The 17745-nt window shown below is 37.9% G+C and overlaps 4 protein-coding genes across 6 annotated transcripts; 3 read left to right on the top strand and 1 right to left on the bottom strand.

The window, feature by feature from the left end:
• Positions 1 to 548: 548 nt before the first annotated feature.
• On the top strand, positions 549 to 2999 carry LOC108128454 (outer dynein arm-docking complex subunit 4). Of its 3 annotated transcripts, none has more exons than XM_017246054.3 (9): positions 551 to 929; positions 986 to 1149; positions 1213 to 1401; positions 1464 to 1579; positions 1632 to 1725; positions 1782 to 1958; positions 2018 to 2307; positions 2376 to 2521; positions 2578 to 2999. In XM_017246054.3, exons 1-9 carry the CDS (start codon positions 650 to 652, stop codon positions 2886 to 2888), a joined length of 1767 nt encoding a protein of 588 aa, XP_017101543.2. In that variant the 5' UTR covers positions 551 to 649; the 3' UTR covers positions 2889 to 2999. The 3 variants fall into 3 exon arrangements, with proteins under 3 accessions (XP_070135746.1, XP_017101543.2, XP_070135747.1); XM_070279646.1 differs by having other exon boundaries at positions 798 to 929; positions 1009 to 1149; XM_070279645.1 differs by lacking the exon at positions 2578 to 2999 and having other exon boundaries at positions 549 to 929; positions 2004 to 2307; positions 2376 to 2516.
• Positions 3000 to 3074: 75 nt separating this feature from the next.
• On the bottom strand, positions 3075 to 3907 carry CRIF (growth arrest and DNA damage-inducible proteins-interacting protein CRIF). The gene has a single exon (XM_017246057.3). The coding sequence runs from the start codon at positions 3844 to 3846 to the stop codon at positions 3154 to 3156; it is 693 nt and encodes a 230-aa protein (XP_017101546.2). The 5' UTR covers positions 3847 to 3907; the 3' UTR covers positions 3075 to 3153.
• Positions 3908 to 4013: 106 nt separating this feature from the next.
• SMC5 (structural maintenance of chromosomes 5) lies at positions 4014 to 9459 on the top strand. The gene is made up of 15 exons (XM_017246053.3): positions 4014 to 4204; positions 4271 to 4643; positions 4701 to 4879; positions 4930 to 5176; positions 5227 to 5325; positions 5387 to 5776; positions 5832 to 6040; positions 7451 to 7614; positions 7674 to 8003; positions 8059 to 8276; positions 8334 to 8558; positions 8620 to 8844; positions 8909 to 9066; positions 9126 to 9243; positions 9301 to 9459. The coding sequence occupies exons 1-15, from the start codon at positions 4131 to 4133 to the stop codon at positions 9394 to 9396; spliced, it is 3105 nt and encodes a 1034-aa protein (XP_017101542.2). The 5' UTR covers positions 4014 to 4130; the 3' UTR covers positions 9397 to 9459.
• Positions 9460 to 10561: 1102 nt separating this feature from the next.
• Positions 10562 to 11814, top strand: EMC10 (ER membrane protein complex subunit 10). Its single transcript, XM_017245776.3, has 4 exons — positions 10562 to 10720; positions 10773 to 10940; positions 11065 to 11448; positions 11517 to 11814. Exons 1-4 carry the CDS (start codon positions 10661 to 10663, stop codon positions 11586 to 11588), a joined length of 684 nt encoding a protein of 227 aa, XP_017101265.2. The 5' UTR covers positions 10562 to 10660; the 3' UTR covers positions 11589 to 11814.
• Positions 11815 to 17745: the final 5931 nt, after the last annotated feature.

Raw genomic sequence — 17745 nt, 5'->3', positions numbered from 1 at the left:
TTTGCCGCTCTTAATTGCTTTCCTTTGAGACACGGAATTTCGTAATTAGTGCACTTTATTTTTGAATTCGAAACACAGGGATGTTGGCCAGCTGGATGCTTTGCCTTCGACAGGTGGAGAGCAACTGTTTGCATATGGCCCGTATGTCCTGACCAACTTGCGACCAAGCCAACTATGCCATTTCGACAGGTGAGTGCGCAGGCGTTGAAGCCGAACTTCGCGCCTCGCCAGTGGAATTTGATTATTGCATGTGGGAGCTAATTTTGGTTTTTACCTGTGGCTGGATGCCAAATCAATGTGCTTCTGAATCAGGTAAGACTAATAAGAATGCAAGCTTTCTCAATACACTCCGGCAGGGGTACACCAGCTGTTATGAAAATCTTACATATTAGACTTACTGATTGCATAAAAAAAAACTATTTCGAACCTTAAAACCAGCTTAATTTTTATAAAGATTATATTTTTCAAATAAATATATTATTATCATTAATATTATTAAAAGTAGTAAAATAATAGCACAGGATTTAAAAAGTTTTAAGTCAAAACATGTAGCATCACTTCCATTTCGAAAATAATTCAAAAAACATCAAAATACAAAAAAATAAAATAAATAAAAAAAAAAATAAAAATATATAAATAAACACTCAAGATGACCTCCATAATAATGGATGCCCCTATGGCTTCTGGGGTTGCTGAAGCCGTTCCAGTATGGAAGAAGGTGGACTGGAGCCCAGAAATAGAGCAGGGTATATACCGTGACTGGGGGTCGTACTACTCCCGGAGGCGCCGCGAAAATCTTGGAATGTACTATTTCGACAAGGCTATGCAGTTGGCTCCCAAAGATTATGTGACATTGTGGCTTAGAAGCCAGAGCCGGCGACGAAATGCTCTTCCCCGCCTGGCCCTCAGCGACAGTTTAGAAGCACAAAGTATGATTCAATATAGCTCTTTCGATTACAAATACAAAGTCTTTAATGCCTTATAGAAATTCTTAAAAACTTGAATCAGGATAATGCTCTTGTTAACCTGGAAGTTTGCGATGCTCTTTATGAGTTAAATGAGTTTGCGAAATCCAAAGCAGAACTGCACAACAATGCACGACTATTTACAGGGAATAAATCGAAAATATTTGAACGACGTCTGGGTGTGGTAAGATATCCTTAATTTTTGTATCTTTTGAGTTCTTTTTCTTTTTGATGAACAATATCTTAGGTCGACGATACTATTAACGATGCTTGTGGCCCGGCAATGACAGAGTTTTTGCGCGAAAATGAAGCGATTTGTCAATTTGTAAGGGAAAAGGAGAAGAAGGACTTGAAAGCTGCGGTGGATGTCCGCCCACTTTGGAAAATATTAAAGGAGCAGGAAAAATGCGACGTACTTAGCATTCCAGAAATGGATGTATGTCATTAAGTGACGCACATTTAAGATCTAAGATCGACAGTAATAATCCTTTTTTTTAGGAAGAATTATTATCCCCCCTTGAAGTTGCCAGGAGGGCCCGAGCTTTCGATGTGTTCAACCAGATGTTCCTAGACAGATCTTGGGTGGATGTGGTATTCCTTAGGCACATTCGAAGGTAAAAAAGTCTCATTTTTCTATGAAATATATTTTAACATTGATTATTAAAGGGATCCTGGTCTGCTTTTGGATCAGTGCAAAAATTCAAGCGAATTTCTAAGAACGACTACTAACAAAAAATACTCCGAAGTGAAAACATTTCTGGTTGGTTTCATATCTATATCTTACTATAAACGTTTCTGAAATTTTGAATTTTTTAGAAAATGCTCGAGGCACGATCCCCAATGTTTTATGTCCGTCATAAGAAGTTTACAAATCCCCAGTTAATGGAGAAATTTCGACAGGACTATCTATACCGCGTCCAGTATCAAACCCGACGAAATATGAATTCGGTGTTGAGAAGCATTAAGTTTCTTCGAAAAACCAATAACGTAGCGGTAAGAATACTATATTTTAAAACTTTTTTATTGGAATACTTAAATATTACTCTGTTCAGAAACTGGCGTCCTATGTTGAAGAAGTTATGGGTGATTATGTGGTCAAGAAAACGAATAGGACTATGCCATGGAAGTTTGAGTTCCTTAATGAGGTATACAATACGTTGGCCTTGGCCCATATGGATCAATTATGGGTTCCAAAAAATTTTCGATTTCAACAAAAGAACGCCCTGCTCTCCCTGCTTCATTTCCCCATGGACAAGGGTTTGGATGTACCAACTTTTGTGTTTGGGGATCGTAAAACTCATCAAAGTTCCGATTTATCTGATCCGGTCCTGGCAAAGTCTCGGTAAATATAGATACCTTACAATTTAGACATTTAAATATAAAATTTAATGAAAAATTAATAACCTGAAGGAAAGCAATAAGCAGATACGAAAAGAGACTGGTTTTTGCGAAGTACTCCATCGAAAAAGCTTATTTAATGCATCAGATTGGAGTCGCACACCTTCAATCGAATCGTTTTGACGAGTGTTGTTTTGCGGCCCGCAAAGGAATACAAGGTTAGCAAAATCAAATAAAATCTAAACATATTATTACAAAATGCTATTTGTTACAGAGGCAGAACTTTGCAATAACAATGTATGGCGTTTTCTGTGCGTCTTACTCATAATAAAAGCGAATGCCGCCCTCCATAAAATTGAACGGACAAGGGAGTCTTTGGATAGTGCCATTAAGATTGCAGAGCGACTAGGATCCGGTCAACTCATGAAGTATCTCTACAGCTGTGTCAACTGCAATGAGGAAGAGTTTGTAGTCAAGAAACAAAGCATGAGTGCCTCCGCCAGTCGTCGTGACAGTAAAGTATCCACGCATAGCTTTGGTTCTGAAGTAGCATCGGCAAGAAAAAGTGCAATCCCAAGGGAGTAGGATGTTTTCTAAGATTTTCACCTTAACAATTTTCTTTTTGAACCTAAAATTCTCAGTGATAGCTTTGGTTGTATCCAATAATCGCAATAAATTTCTAGTGCAATCTATAAATCTGAAATCTTAAAAGCAAACAAAAAACTACAAACTGTTACAAATTTCCAGCTTCAGTAGTTTTTTTTAAGCAAAACTGGAAACATGAAACTTATTTCCGTTTATTTTGTGGCTCCTATAACAGACAACAGTTTGGTTAGTGACTATGTTAACATTATGAAGAAGTCTTCTCCACCAATTTCGCCATCATCTTCTCCTCCTTGGCCTTTCGCTTGGCTTCTTTTTGTTTCTTCTTATCCTCCTTCTCTTTTTGTTCAAGCATTTCCTTAAACCGCTCGTCCCGGGTGTCCACTTTGAAACCGAAATGCCGGCGAACCTCTTCAACCAGACGCTCCTTACGTGCTATCGCCGCCGCAGCATCGGCCTCTCGTTTGGCGATCTTCGCATGCAAGTCAGCCTTCCACTGCTGCAGCTTCTCCATCTTCTTGGCAATGTCATCTTCGCGGTTTTGGATCTTCTGCTGTTCTTCCGCCTTCTGTGCCCGGTTCTTTTCAAGCATTTTCAAAAGTGTGTCTAGTTGCATAACTTGCTCTCTTGGGTCTTTGGCTGAATCGAAGCAGATTTTGGGATTTACTTTACTCTTGGCCCCATAGCGTCCGTAAGCCTGTCGCTGGTATTTCTCCGTCAAGTGAATCCATGAGTGCGGTTCATCATACGGCAAAGTGTTAAGGAGCACATTTTTGTGCTGCGGGAGCAGGCCGGAGCGGTCCACAGCATTAGGGTACGTTTCCTCCGGTTCGTTGTTGATCATGGAGGCGGGCAGCTCTGCGTTGGCAGCACTTGAATAAGGAAAACATGTCCGTAGGCCGGGTAGTCTTGTCACAGCGTTAATTTTGCGCAAATTCATTTTGTAATCAAAATAAATAAATGTTGATAATATATTAGTGCTGTGGTAACAAAAGTATCGAAATATCGATATTCTTTATATAAAAATGGTATATTTCGATTTTTACATACTAAGTTTTAAATACTACATTGTCTATCGATACCTATTGCTAGATACTTTTTAATCGAAATATTGTAGTGCAAATAAGGCCTAGTCTAAGCAAATCCAAACGCGCGGATTCATTTTTAAATGTTTCTTTTTTACTAAAATAAGCAATTTAATTGTTTAGCTAAGCTAATTTTACAATGACGGGCCACGGGGACTTAAGCCCCGAGAAGCTGGTTGGCCGCATTCATTCAGTTTACTGCAAAGACTTCGTGTAAGGTGTTCACAAGAAATATTTCAAGACGCAAATTACTAAAAAGCGTTCTTTGCATTTTTGCAGCTCCTACAGCGAGATAACATTCCACCCGAAGCATTATCTAAACGTTCTGACTGGTCCAAATGGCAGTGGGAAGTCCACTATTGTCTCGGCCATTATCCTGGGTCTGGGAGGCGACCCGAATCTGTTGGACCGGTCCTCCAGCGTTTCGGATTACATTCAAAGCAACAAAACTTCTGCTACAATCATTGTCAGAGTTTACGGAAAGGAACCTGAAACAACAGAGGCATTCCGGAGGATTATCAATTCAAATGGAACTTCTGTTTACTCTGTCAATAATAAAAATACGACCAAGAGTAACTTTTTGGCCGTTGTGGCTTCTTACAATATACAAGTCAGCAACTTGTGCCAGTTTTTGCCCCAAGATCGTGTTCAGGTAGACATAAATCTAAAAATGTATAATTATCTTGGTAAAACAATTTCAAAATTTCAGGATTTTTCAAAAATGAATCCCCAAGAACTGCTGCTAAACACTATGTCTTCCGTGTGCGATGACGAACTTACCCAAGGTTTCAATTCATTAAAAGAGATGCGCGCAAGCCAGGCGACCGTCAACATTGACCGCGATAAGGGGAAAAATGATCTTCAGAAAAAGCAGAAACGTTTGGAACAGTAAGAACCATTTATAAATGAGATTCCTTAAACTAATTTTATTTTTGTAGGATGCAACAGTGTGTGGAGCAGTATAAGGAGCGCCAGGAAATCCAGCAAAAGCTTAATATATCTAATGTCAAGAAATTGTGGATGGAGACACAAGCTGGAGAAGAAAAGGCCAAGAATTTCAAAGACTTGGTTGACAACGCCAAAGCTACCTACGACGAGATAAAGGTGCGATACGATTCCAAAGTTCGGGCTCAGGAGCAAATTCAGAAAAAAAAGATGGAGCTTCAAGAAGATGTGCTCAAAAAGGTAATTTTCAACGGAAATTGAAAATCGTTTCTGACAACTTTTCTTTTTAGACTCAACAATTGAATAAAGCTCAGGAACAAAACAAATTTTTGGAGAAGGAAAGAGATTCCAAAATGCAAAAAGTCCGTGAAAGTCAAGTCGTACTACAGGTTTGTAAAAAAATTCTGCCAATTAACAAAAAAAATTATAATACATTTTGTAAATTTTTAGCAAAATATACAAAGATCCGTAAGAAGCGGCGAAGAAGCCAACAAATTACAAAAATTAGTGGATAACAAAAAAGCGGAGCTAGAAAACTTTAATACAAACAAGGCCTCAGTTATATCCGAACTTCAAAAAATAAGAGAATCATTGGACTCGGCTCGAAATCAAGCTATGAGACAGTATAATAAACGAAAAGAAATCGAAATGAGATTGAACGATGTAAACATTCCGGAAGTCGCAGCTCATAAACATCGGATGAATAGACTGGAAAATGTAAAAATACAAAAACTTGAAGAAATCAGTCGAAGAACTCCAAATCTAGCCAAGGCCATGAATTGGGTAGCCCAAAATAAGCAAAGATACAAATGCAACGTCTATGATCCAATGATATTTGAGGTAAGTTTTGTTATTAATTGATTTGACAAATGAAAATCCTTAAATTAACTTTCAGCTTTCCATGCAAAATAATGATGCTTCAAAATATCTTGAAAATGTTGTAAATGCGCGGGATTTGATGGCATTTTCTTGTGAGGATAAGCAGGATATGTCTGATTTGATTAATGAGCTTTGCGTTAAGCAAAAATTGGGGGTCAACGTTATATATTGTAACCCATCCACTCAATGCATGTATACTCCAAAAATTCCTATAAGCGAGCTGCGGTACGTAATTTGTATAAAATAAGAAACGAAAGCTATCTTCGGGCGGAGCGGAACTGATATACCCTTGCGGTTAAGATTGTTTTATTTTATTTATTTGATTTTGATTTTTTTATTTTTCCGATTGTTTAGTTATATGAAAGATATAAGAATATAGTCCCCTATATGGCCCTCAGTGATGGCTATATCTTTCCCAACTCTCATCCGATTCTCAAGCGGAGTACCTTAAACGATTTCTAGATCGATTCTCCACCATTCTGCATCAAAACCCTGAGACAAAATATTTTTTAGATTTTTTGTCCATTTTTCCTGATGGGATCCCTTTAAAATGGGGTTTTCCCCTATAGGGTCCACAGTGATGGCTGTATCTTTCCCAATTCTCATCCGATTGTCAAGCGGAGTACCTTAAACGATTTCTAGATCGATTCTCCACCATTCTGCATCAAAACCCTGAGACAAAATATTTTTTAGATTTTTTGTCCATTTTTCCTGATGGGATCCCTTTAAAATGGGGTTTTCCCCTATAGGGTCCACAGTTATGGCTGTATCTTTCCCAATTCTCATTCGATTCTCAAGCGGAGTACCTTAAACGATTTCTAGATCGATTCTCCACCATTCTGCATCAAAACCATGAGGCAAAATATTTTTTAGATTTTTTGTCCATTTTTCCTGATGGGATCCCTTGAAAATGGGTTTTTCCCCTATAGGGTCCACAGTGATGGCTGTATCTTTCCCAATTCTCATCCAATTCTCACGCGGAGTACCTTAAACGAGTTCTAGATCGATTCCCCACCATTCTGCATCAAAACCCTGAGGCAAAATATTTTTTAGATTTTTTGTCCATTTTTCCTGATGAGATCCCTTGAAAATGGGTTTTTCCCCTATAGGGTCCACAGTGATGGCTGTATCTTTCCCAATTCTCATCCGATTCTCAAGCGGAGTACCTTAAACGATTTCTAGATCGATTCTTCACCATTCTGCATCAAAACCCTGAGACAACATATTTTTTAAATTTTTTGTCCATTTTTCCTGATGATCCCATGAAAATGGGGTTTTTCTATAGGAACCATGTGAAAGTTGGTATGTCATATAACATTGCCGAAAATAGAATCCATAAAAGATCCGAAATGAAGACTCTTTAACTGTAAAAATACCGAAGCTATGGCATAACGTTCCTACTTATATACTGCGTGGAGAGGAAAAAAGGGTGAATGCAAAGTTTTAGGTCGATAGCTTTAACTAGTTTAGTTCGCGTAGAAACATACTTAAGATGGTATATGAAAACAGATGGACAAGCTTATATCAACTCAGGAGGTGATCCTAACCAACTATATAGATACTATAATTATGGGTAGTATGCAAGGGTATAAACATTTAAACATTAGGATTTCATTGAAAATATTCTCTGAGCAGGTCGTTGGGCTTTCACTCCTATCTTGTGGAACTTGTTACTGGACCATTTCCTATTATTAACAAATTGTGCGCAGCCTACGGCATTCAAAACATTCCGATCGGCTCAGATGCGGTTGGTAATAACACATCGTCGATTCCGAAGGGGATTAAAATCTATTTTGGAGGTACGATTTACATTTGCTTCTTACAAAATGTAATATATTATAATCATTACTTTTTTAAGGGGATAAACGTTATTCGGTAACTACATCCCGGTATCGCTCAGATTGTATACTAACGGAAAGCGTAATCCGAGGAAAAAATCTACTTATCGCAGTAGATGCTCAACAATTGGCAACGGTGCGAAAATTGCATTCTCAAGCCGTTAAGGAAGGTGACAAACTCAAGAATGCCATGACTATGGCCGATAATGAGTTCGAGCGTATTCAGATAGTTATAAAGGATGAGCAGGAAAAAAAGAAGAAATTAGATCAAAAGGTTTCGTATTTTAATAATCTTAGAAGCGAAGTTGAAACCCTTATGGAAAAACTAAACAGTCTCAGAAAAACCGATGGTATGTACACAAATATCTCACAAGACAGATTTCCTAAAAATGTAAACTTTTCTAGCATTGGATGCCATCAAGTCAAATCATTATAATAAACTGGAAAATGAGATGGAAAAAATAGAAGCCGATGAATCTAAATTATTTATTAACTCTGAAGAACTAAAAAAATGTACGGTTGCAAAAAAGGCGTCGCAAACAGTATTATCTATGTATACGGTGCAGAATGCGAGCCAAGCAGAAGCACTCAAGGAACTTGAGCATGAGACTCAAGAGACAAACGTAAGGTTATCCATATACAGATTAATAGAAGATCGTCATATCATTTTTAATTTATAGAGAATGTATAAGAAATTATTAGATAACCTGCGTCGTCAATTGGAAGATGTTAATAGCCGAAAAGAAGAAATACAGCGAAATTGTAACGGCGAGCTTCCAACTAGCTCAAAATTCCCCTTTAAAAAGGAGTTTAAAAATATGAGTGCATTGAGCTTGGACCAAGTTCGCGAATCCATTCACGATTTAGAGGCTAGACTGGAATGCATGAAAAACGTCAATTCGGAGGTAAACTTTATTTATAGAAATTCAATAAAAGTGTTGTTTTTAAAACTTGTTCAATTTGCAGGCCCTCTTGGTCTATCATGAGCTAGAAAACGAAGTTAAAAGGCTTCAAGACTCTATTATGAGATCTTCAAACGAAGAGAAGACAATCGAGTCTAATATGTCAAGACTATTCGAAAAATGGGAACCGAAATTAAATGGCCTTGTGGAAACGATCAGTGCCAAGTTCAGCGAATTTATGGAATCAATCGAATACATTGGTGAAGTTGTGTTATCTAGGGCAGATAAAGTAAGTTTTAAATAGATCAATTTACTGTTAAACTTTCTTGTTAATGCTAATTTATATTTTGTAGTATGACTTTGATTCATACGGAATCCAGATAATGGTCCAGTTTAGAAAAGGTGCCCAGCTACAACCGTTGGACAAATTCATTCAATCAGGTGGCGAACGGGCGGTGTCCATTGCCATATACTCTTTATCATTACAACATGTTACTCATGTGCCATTCAGGTAAAGTTAAACTTTTTCATTGAGTTTAGTTTGTGGTATTAATTTATTATTTTCATCAGATGTGTTGACGAAATAAACCAAGGTATGGATGCTACAAATGAGCGACATATATTCGATTTACTCCTCAGAGAAGCTACAAAACATGGATCAGCTCAGTATTTGTTTGTTACTCCAAAGGTATTACTATATGTTATTTATAATATCATCATTATTATTGATTTTACTTTCTTGCAGTTACTGCGAGATCTAAACTACAATGAGCATTTGTGTGTGTCCATCGTTCACAACTCAAAAACAGTGACAAGTGGTACAAAGTTTCCAACGATTTAATGTTTTATGGAAGCTTTTGCTTTGTACGAGAACTTGTTTTCCCCCCACTTATGTTTACGTTTGTCTAACTAATAAAAGAAATAAATATTTTTTGTTGAGAATCCTTTGAATTATCTATTCATTAAAAATTTGGTGTATTTTTTAATAAAGTTGGAAAAGTTTTACATATTTTTCTTCACTTATAGGAAAAATGTAAACAAGGACTTTCAATTTATTTTACTTGGCCAAAATGTAAGCTTTTGATGCACATTTTAGCGAATATTTTTACTATATCGCAACCGATTTCTACACAGATTTCTATGATCGGGAAGGTATTACTTTTATGAATCTGCCACTTATTAGTGGAAGTTATACAAATATTTCTTTTTGAAAATTCCCATTACTTAAGCTTGCAAAAAATAGTTCAAGTTACCTCTTAACACAGTCTGAAGAGTAGTTGTTGATATGCTGAATTACTTAATTATTATCTGAATTACGAAATTACTCTAAAGACTGTCAATCTCGTAACATAAAAACTGGCACCAAAGTCGAAAACTCAATGGAGCCTGACGTATTGCTTTCTCAAGTAACTAGTAGTCCTCGTTTTAAAACCCTACAAAGTCAAGTCTATCGTATTACACTGTTTGTTTTTTGAATATTTTATTACATTATGTATTATGATATTGTTTATTTATTCTCGGCTACTATAAAAGATCATGTTTTTTCGAAAGGCTTGATCAGTTTGATTTAAATCTTGAACAATGAAGTATCGAATCCAAATCTGTGTGTGCCCCCATTATGGTTGGGATTTTTTAGATCAGCAGTTATTGCTATATTGCCATATTCATATATCTTCTACTGGCCTACTAAGTCCCAACATAATGAGAGTAAAAACCACTAGTTATGATAATTATGGAAATTTAAGTGAATAGTGTATTAAATATCCGATGTATATAAAATAATACAAGCTGTTATATTTGGGAAAGTAACAACCAAATTATAAACAATTTGTTGTATTTGTAAAGCTGTAAGATTTTTAAACTTATGGATTGTGAATTAAAGTTCAATGTGTGAATAATTAATAAATAAAACAGTAAACATGATTTATAAATATACGTATTTTCTTTCAATTTGAATATGTTTTAGAAATGTACACATTTATCGGACTTATCGAAATTATTGGTAAAATTCTACTTTAAATACCTGGTCACACTGTTCTGGTTGTCGAATCGAAAATCAACATCCCCTCATTTAATTGAAAAATTTTTGCATTTGCTGAGAAAATATGAATTTAAAACCCGTGTTTGCGATCATATTCCTGCTGGGCCTTGTGGCCGGCGGTTGGGTAAGTGATTATGATTTATTCTAGCATATTGAGCTAATGGGTTTTTATGCAGGGCTTTTTGGAGCATGACAGTTGGATTACTATTGAATTGCAACATTCTCTGGGTTCTACATCGAATAGCTTCTCTTTCCGAGGAAATGTCACTATTCCCAGTCTGAACTCCGGTTTGGCCAACGTCGCCCAGCCACCTTTGACCGATCAGGAGCTTGAGCAGTTGAAGGTAAACTTATCATTTGGGTTGCACCCATGAACCCAACCGGCGAACAACAACTAACCAAAAAGTTGTCTCGACATAAGACATACCCTGTTCGGGCACATAATTATTATTTTTTTCTTTATTTTAGACACTTGCCCGTCAGAATGAGTTTTACCGCCTTAAGGCCACTGTTTTATACTCAAATGGTGCCAAGTCAAACTTCATAACATCCAACAAGGCTTGCCGCCTCCTGCAGGCTCAACTGAGGGATGTTCTTTGGATCTCGTTGGATCCCTCTGGCTTTGTTACAGGAATTACTGCTTCCCAGGACACACCCACTGGAACAATTGAGTGCAAACAGGAAGACATTAATCAATTGGACGAGACACAGTTCAGCACCGATGTCCTGATCCGTCACGCCGAGCTAGCCCCTGTTCCAGATACTGCAAGCTTTATCCAGAAGGTGGAGAGGGAGCGCGAAGCCAGAGAACGTGGTGAAGTTCGCGATAACCGTGGCTTCTTTGCCAAATACGTAAGTTCCAGTGCTTCAACAAGTTCTAATTATTATTTTAATACTTTCAAATATATTCTTCTTTATAGTGGATGTACATTGTCCCTGTAGTGCTGTTGGTCTTCATTTCTGGAGCTACAAATCAAGAGGGTGCTAAATAGAATTATATTCGTTAGTTTGATATACACTTTTGTTTGTTAACATTTCCTAAATAAAATTCCTAGACAATTCTGGATTTACCAAGTCATAGCAATAAAAGAGTAAATTGTATAAGTGTATTGATATAAAAAGAAAGTATCGTTGTAAAATAATTTGTGCCTTTTTTTTGTGTTTGTGGCTAAAAACAAATATCAAGCCAAAAATATATGAAAAGGAAAATAAATCTTACCTATGCTGTTCTTGAAATTGGTGGGAAAGTTATTACCGAAATATTTGGAAGACTGGTTTCAGAGACTTTTTCAGAATCTGTCCGATATATGGAAAATTATTTAATAAATTTTGAACTGATTATTATATTTAAAATTTTCCTATTGAAAATGATTACCCATAATTGTGAAAAGCTTACCCTTTACTCATAAAATTTCCAATAGACAAGATAATATTTATTTAACAACAATTGAAAAAAAGCAAATGCATTGTTAAGGAGTTCTTCATGCAAACGTATTAATCCATCTGAAAGTGTAAACCGTAATTAAAACGTTTTCATGCCGCAAGTGGCACAAGGGGCAAAGCTAGCCGCAGCCAGAGCCGTCGCCGTTGAGAATTGTGAATTACACGGTCGCTTAACCACGGACCACCCCGAAATTGACTCGAGTGCGATGCGTGCCGAGTGGTTGCAACACAAATTTGTAATTACAATTTCCTGGCGCTTTCCCGCCACAGCGAAGGTTGTTTAGTGGGACTCCCCCCAAAGACTACATGCGATTGCTAAAAAACAATTTTCACAAAGTTGGAAATGCAGTGCGGTGAGGGATACGTGACAATTTGCCGATACCCAAATTTCTCCATCGTTCAGGAACGCCCTCCGTGGCGTAAAAAACACCAAATTGCCCGTGGGCTCTGCTGTTTTTTTTGTCCTACCCACAGGTCGAGCCAACATGTGGTAACCCATAATTTACGCCTAGGGATGTTATAATTTTGATTATATCAAGGACATTATGGATAGTTTTTAATGAGGCGCAAAAATGCATACTTATATTTCTTATTCGAATTGGCTTTGTTAGGGAAAGATGTTCATATTTTTGGAATCATTTAAGGACTCTACACTATATGAACTTGAAGTGTTAAATAATTCTTAAAAAATTGAAACGAGTTGAAAAGTCTTGAACCCTATAATTTTCCCGATCTTTATCATCTTGGAATCAGTTTGATACAAATCTGCCTTTTGGAACACTTAATGGTTAGTCTTGTCATCTAGATAATCCCAAATATTGTGACAGTAATATTGACATAAAGTGTAAATGTAAATTGTATTTTTTTGTATGTTCTAATCCGTTACCCTTTTTCGTTTAAATTTAAATTAGCTATTTGTCAAACAAGGCGCACTGAAGGATAACAAAGCATTTTTAAATTCGAGAACATAAATTGTCAGATCAAAAAACAGCATCGGAAAGCAGCCATCTGTCAAAATTCTCGTCATTCCACACAATCTGTCAACTCTTCTGTCACATTTAGCCCGTGAAAATGTATACAAACAAAAAATTCTCCACATGCAGGATATACACATAATTATATAGGGCCTAATAAGGGCCATGTTTGCATCCCGGTGCACTTGTCAAGTGTTGGCATACCAACTCGACCAAGCCGGTCATTAAAATATTCATTTTTAGCCTTTCAGCGCGAGGCACATCGATGTTTAAATTAGCTGCCACCCCCACGGGCTATAATCGGGTGGAAAGAGGGTTGCGGATGCGGATACGAATGTGGATCGGTCTGCCAGTTGCAATCACTTAAATTGTTCGGTTAATGTGTTACCTTTGGCCCACATTTAAACTTGAAGCGACCACAGAGAAGGGGTGTTGTCACTCAGAGCGGTAATAGCTCTATTACACCCCCAATTAGTTTAAACAGACACGAGGTGGTATTCAATAAATACGAACTTAGGGGTGGGAATATATATTGAGGGCATTTTAAGGTACTTTAAATAATCTTGGTATTACATATATTTAGTTTTTAAATTGAAAAGTTGGATAATCTGGTTGTCGTTTTGTAAAACTGTCATTAGAGTTATTAAAAAAAGGTTATAGGAGAAAAGGATACCAGAGTTCTTAAAAAATTTTAACCTTTTGATTACATTGCTTTTATTGTAGTTCTCTCTATAAAATCCCAAGAAAAGGGTATTCTTCTGAATATTTTTCCACAGAAGAAGCCGAAGCCCCATCAAGACATTTTTATTTTAAACCCAATAAAAAGATTCCTTAAATTGCAATACAAACAAGCCAATCAAGGACAATAAGATACACGTGATCTACTGAAACGGAAATGCATCTTACATAAGTATATCCAATCGCTGAAAAATACCCATATCGTTTACAGAACATCCAGAAGGATATCTCCCTTTTTTTGAGTGAGAAAAAATCCAGTACAAGGACTTGAAGAATTCATTATGTGCCTTTGTATAAACAAATGGTATTTAGTTTTGGTTTGGGTTTGAGTTTGGGTTTATGAGATGGAGAGTACTTGTGCAAATATGTGCCCACGCAGATGCACTCATGGGCATTAAATTTGTAACAAGTTAGCAGCTGGCGCCAATTCATATGCCGCCGTGTCGAGTGATTAAACAATCGCATTGATACATCCCATCATCCAGTGCTGATTCCAATTCACACAATCCCAATTGAATTTCGGATTGACAGGTTCATAAACGGTATTGTTCGCGATGTTTGTATTTGAATTTCATGCCCGAATACAATTGCTCTTTTTCCGCCCAGGATCGGACAAAAGACGGCCCAGAGGCTTATGCACTTGGGTGAATTTATAGGGATCTGGTCATGGGAAAGCCAATTGCCCGGATTGTGTCCGGGTTGTTCGGTTCTGGGTTGGGTAAGCCGGGGAGGGTGTGGGTGTGGGTGTGCGGTTCATTATCATAGAGATAATCCCATTAGAAAACGTTGCGGCAAGTGCTAGTTTAATATTCAAACAGAAACCTTCGGGGAGGGATATGCAATTAATAAATGCATATGTGGCTTTGCACATGACAAAATATGAGACGGGTTCTAATATTCATTTATTAACGTCTCACTCAAGTGTATACGATATCTATAATCCTAATCCAGTTTGCAAGAAAAATGGCTGTCATTAATCTATAAAAAAATAATACCACAAAGCTAAAGCAATGCAATAAAAATCTGAAATTCCTTTTTAGATTTCTAAAAAAATATTTATTCAGTTTATTCTCTGATTGCGGGGCATACACTCTGTGGGTCGAATTGAATTTCAAATGAGCCTGGCAGTGAACATATTGATTGAATACATAATAAATTTTAAAGTTCAAAGGATGTTCGATTTGAGAGAGTCGAATACCTTTGATAGACAGTCCTTTAAAGGCCTTTGTTAACAACTGAAAGCGATTAAAATAAATGACGTTAAAGTGGCCGAAATTGGTCGGTGTAATAAGAATACTTTGCTTACTTTTAAATGACTTAAAAATTCCATAAAACGCTTGCACATAAATCTGTAAAATTCCCCAATACTTTGTATACAATATTCCAAATCACTTTAACTGCTGGTAATCGGCGCATAATCTTCGAAAATTTGCATGCACTACCCTCGGAGAGACGGTATTTGAGATCCTTATCGTGCACATTATTCACGTCACGTCTGAAGTATTCAAAGCATAGTCAAAACTGCCCATCAATTTCGCCCTCAGTCTGACACGCCTCCTTCCAAAAAATATATACGTACATATACGTACATGTATATTTTAAACAAGAATATTAGAATATTCAGGGTCCTGCTACTAAATTACCTTGGCGTTGACGGCTTGTTGTGGGTGTCATGACCGACTGGCCGGCTTGTCCCGTGTCCTGGAGGAGGCTGCACTCTGAAGGGGGAGCACTGTGGATCGTTGTGGCAATTATAGTCGGTTGGGAGCTTCGATATGTCGCAACATATGCCCGCCGCCCATCAAAGGCTGCCTCCCGATGTTCCGTTCCTCCCCTTCCTACAGAATCGACGCTCATTTGAGGCGGCTGCAAACTCCGTCCAGGTCGTACATGATCGCCTCGGGCCAGGCTGCATGGCTGCAGTATCCACCATCCACTATCCTGGACCATCCCAGTACCCAGCACCCAGTACTCGGTCTATACAGCATCCAGCATAGGCGTTGCGTCTGGCACGGGCTAGTGGCCATAATTCTCGGTACACGACCGAAGACTTCAGACTGCAGAAGGAAGGGCTGCTGCAGCGGCATCTTAAGCATCCGATCTGATCGGCAAAAACACGTCAGGCATCTCTGGCGCATTCCAAGAATGCGGCCCTCTAATGTTGGTCAAATGGCACTAGTTGCCAATTTTGTAATTTTTCATAAAAATAACGATACTGTCTGGAGAGCAGAATGCTAAGCTTATCCGGGTATCTTCATTAATTTCTAGTTGAATAAATTAGGAGTTAAAATAAAATAAGCTTTAAATAAGCAACTAGATATTAAATATATTTAATAAAACAACATACTGCCATCTTGTGAGTTCTTTATTAAATGCCTGAACAATAACATATTCAATGACGAAAGCATGATAATGAGCTGATCATCGACTGTTGTGATTTGATAAGTGCGAGTTCTATCGGCGGCTTGTGGACTGATTCTTGGCACAACCACAACCAACCACCATACAAACACTGAGCCACCGAACCACCGAGCCATGGACCATAACGACACAGGTCGTCAAAAGTTGGGGCGGGGAACTGGCAGTGCAAGATCGGAGGCGATGCCGGCTCCAAAGCTCGAGCACTGGAGCGATTGCAGATTTTGTTACGAAGGTTAATATAAAGCAGAGAACAAGGAGAGCAACCCGTGTCAAAACTGAAAGAATGATGAAAAAATCATACATCCAGGGTGATTTGCAAATACTCTATGAGAATAGTTCTAACAAGTTGTTAACTTTATTTAAAAAGATTTATTAAAAAATATTTTACAAAACCCCCTCAAAAGACAAAAGGCCAGTGACGAAAGCACTTCGAACTCCCCAAAAGGGCACATCTGCGTTTTTAATGGCAAAAGAAAATATCATTTAACTTTTTAACAAGCATTAAGCTTTCCTTTAAGATATTTTACAACTAATTCCACCATATCCCAACTAAATATCCAAAAATATTACAAAGACAAGTGACAAAATAAGTGACGTCTTCAATTAATTGAATTAATTCTATCATAACGATAATGCATATTTATGAGGGCATATGGATTGCCAATATAGCCAGCCGATTTGTGGTAACATGAACTCAGCGCAAAAGTTATGAGCACAAAATGCAAAGTCAAGCAAGCAAAATCCTATAATTAAACAATTATAGCAACTCCCACTTTTGCTCGTGGTCATTGGCTGGCACTGGCCCTGGACCCTTGCGCTATGTGCGCTACTCCTCCTCTTTGCGATCAGGACGGATTTCGTCCAGTGTACCCAAACACGATGTAGGCAGTGTCGCTGTGTGCTTGTGGTGGCGGTGGAGGAGGAGCAGCTGAGGCAGACCCATGCAGGGCAGGCTGCTGGAGGGCAGGAGAAGGTGCGGTAGCAAGTACTTCCTTCTGTGCAAGGAATGCTGGGTCTAGGGACTGAACTCTGGACTGCGCCCCGAAGCTCCACCTCCGTCTGGAGGCCTGAACGTCTGGAAGCCGTCGGAGCCGACAACTTAAGTTCCTAGCATTCAAGCTCAAATGGTCTTCGATCTTTGCGATTGACACTTGCCAAGAATCTATTCTTTCTATGAGAGTTCTGAAAACTTTAAGCTTAAGAGAATAATTAGTAGTTACACTTAATGAGAATTATCATAGCTGGTTTATGTCACTCGGGTAATTTGGGTCAAGTTATGTCCCCATTTTTTCTCGGCTTGCCCTTGAGGATAAAATTTTCTCATGGTGTTCATTTTGAATAATTCTTCTTAAAAACAAAACCCCAAAAAAATCTCTGATGTTCGTGAACTTCTGAAATGTGCACTCCAAAATATATGACCTGTAAGATGGAGCTGGAGTTTTGGGGCAGGCCGACTGCAACCATTAATGATATGTAGATGACGGCAAATAAACCTCGGCCTAAACCATGTATTTAGCCAAGTGTGTAAACCAAAAAGAAGAGCCAAAAAGCCAAACTCTGGACGTGCACGATA

The sequence above is a fragment of the Drosophila bipectinata genome, chromosome 3L, assembly GCF_030179905.1.
Source record: "Drosophila bipectinata strain 14024-0381.07 chromosome 3L, DbipHiC1v2, whole genome shotgun sequence".
Classification (NCBI taxonomy): Eukaryota; Metazoa; Arthropoda; class Insecta; order Diptera; family Drosophilidae; genus Drosophila; species Drosophila bipectinata.
Note: the sequence above shows the minus strand (reverse complement) of the source record. Positions and strands in the feature narration are given on the sequence as shown.

Bases quoted from the DNA above. Each gene is read 5' to 3' on its own strand.
- LOC108128454 (XM_017246054.3), top strand. From the start codon at position 650: ATGACCTCCATAATAATGGATGCCCCTATGGCTTCTGGGGTTGCTGAA. The intron at 930-985 runs GTATGATTCAAT...AATGCCTTATAG, and splicing joins CGACAGTTTAGAAGCACAAA to AAATTCTTAAAAACTTGAAT. The intron at 2,308-2,375 runs GTAAATATAGAT...AATAACCTGAAG, and splicing joins CCGGTCCTGGCAAAGTCTCG to GAAAGCAATAAGCAGATACG.
- CRIF (XM_017246057.3), bottom strand. From the start codon at position 3,846: ATGAATTTGCGCAAAATTAACGCTGTGACAAGACTACCCGGCCTACGG.
- SMC5 (XM_017246053.3), top strand. From the start codon at position 4,131: ATGACGGGCCACGGGGACTTAAGCCCCGAGAAGCTGGTTGGCCGCATT. The intron at 4,880-4,929 runs GTAAGAACCATT...TTATTTTTGTAG, and splicing joins AAGCAGAAACGTTTGGAACA to GATGCAACAGTGTGTGGAGC. The intron at 5,777-5,831 runs GTAAGTTTTGTT...ATTAACTTTCAG, and splicing joins ATGATCCAATGATATTTGAG to CTTTCCATGCAAAATAATGA.
- EMC10 (XM_017245776.3), top strand. From the start codon at position 10,661: ATGAATTTAAAACCCGTGTTTGCGATCATATTCCTGCTGGGCCTTGTG. The intron at 10,941-11,064 runs GTAAACTTATCA...TCTTTATTTTAG, and splicing joins AGGAGCTTGAGCAGTTGAAG to ACACTTGCCCGTCAGAATGA. The intron at 11,449-11,516 runs GTAAGTTCCAGT...TCTTCTTTATAG, and splicing joins GTGGCTTCTTTGCCAAATAC to TGGATGTACATTGTCCCTGT.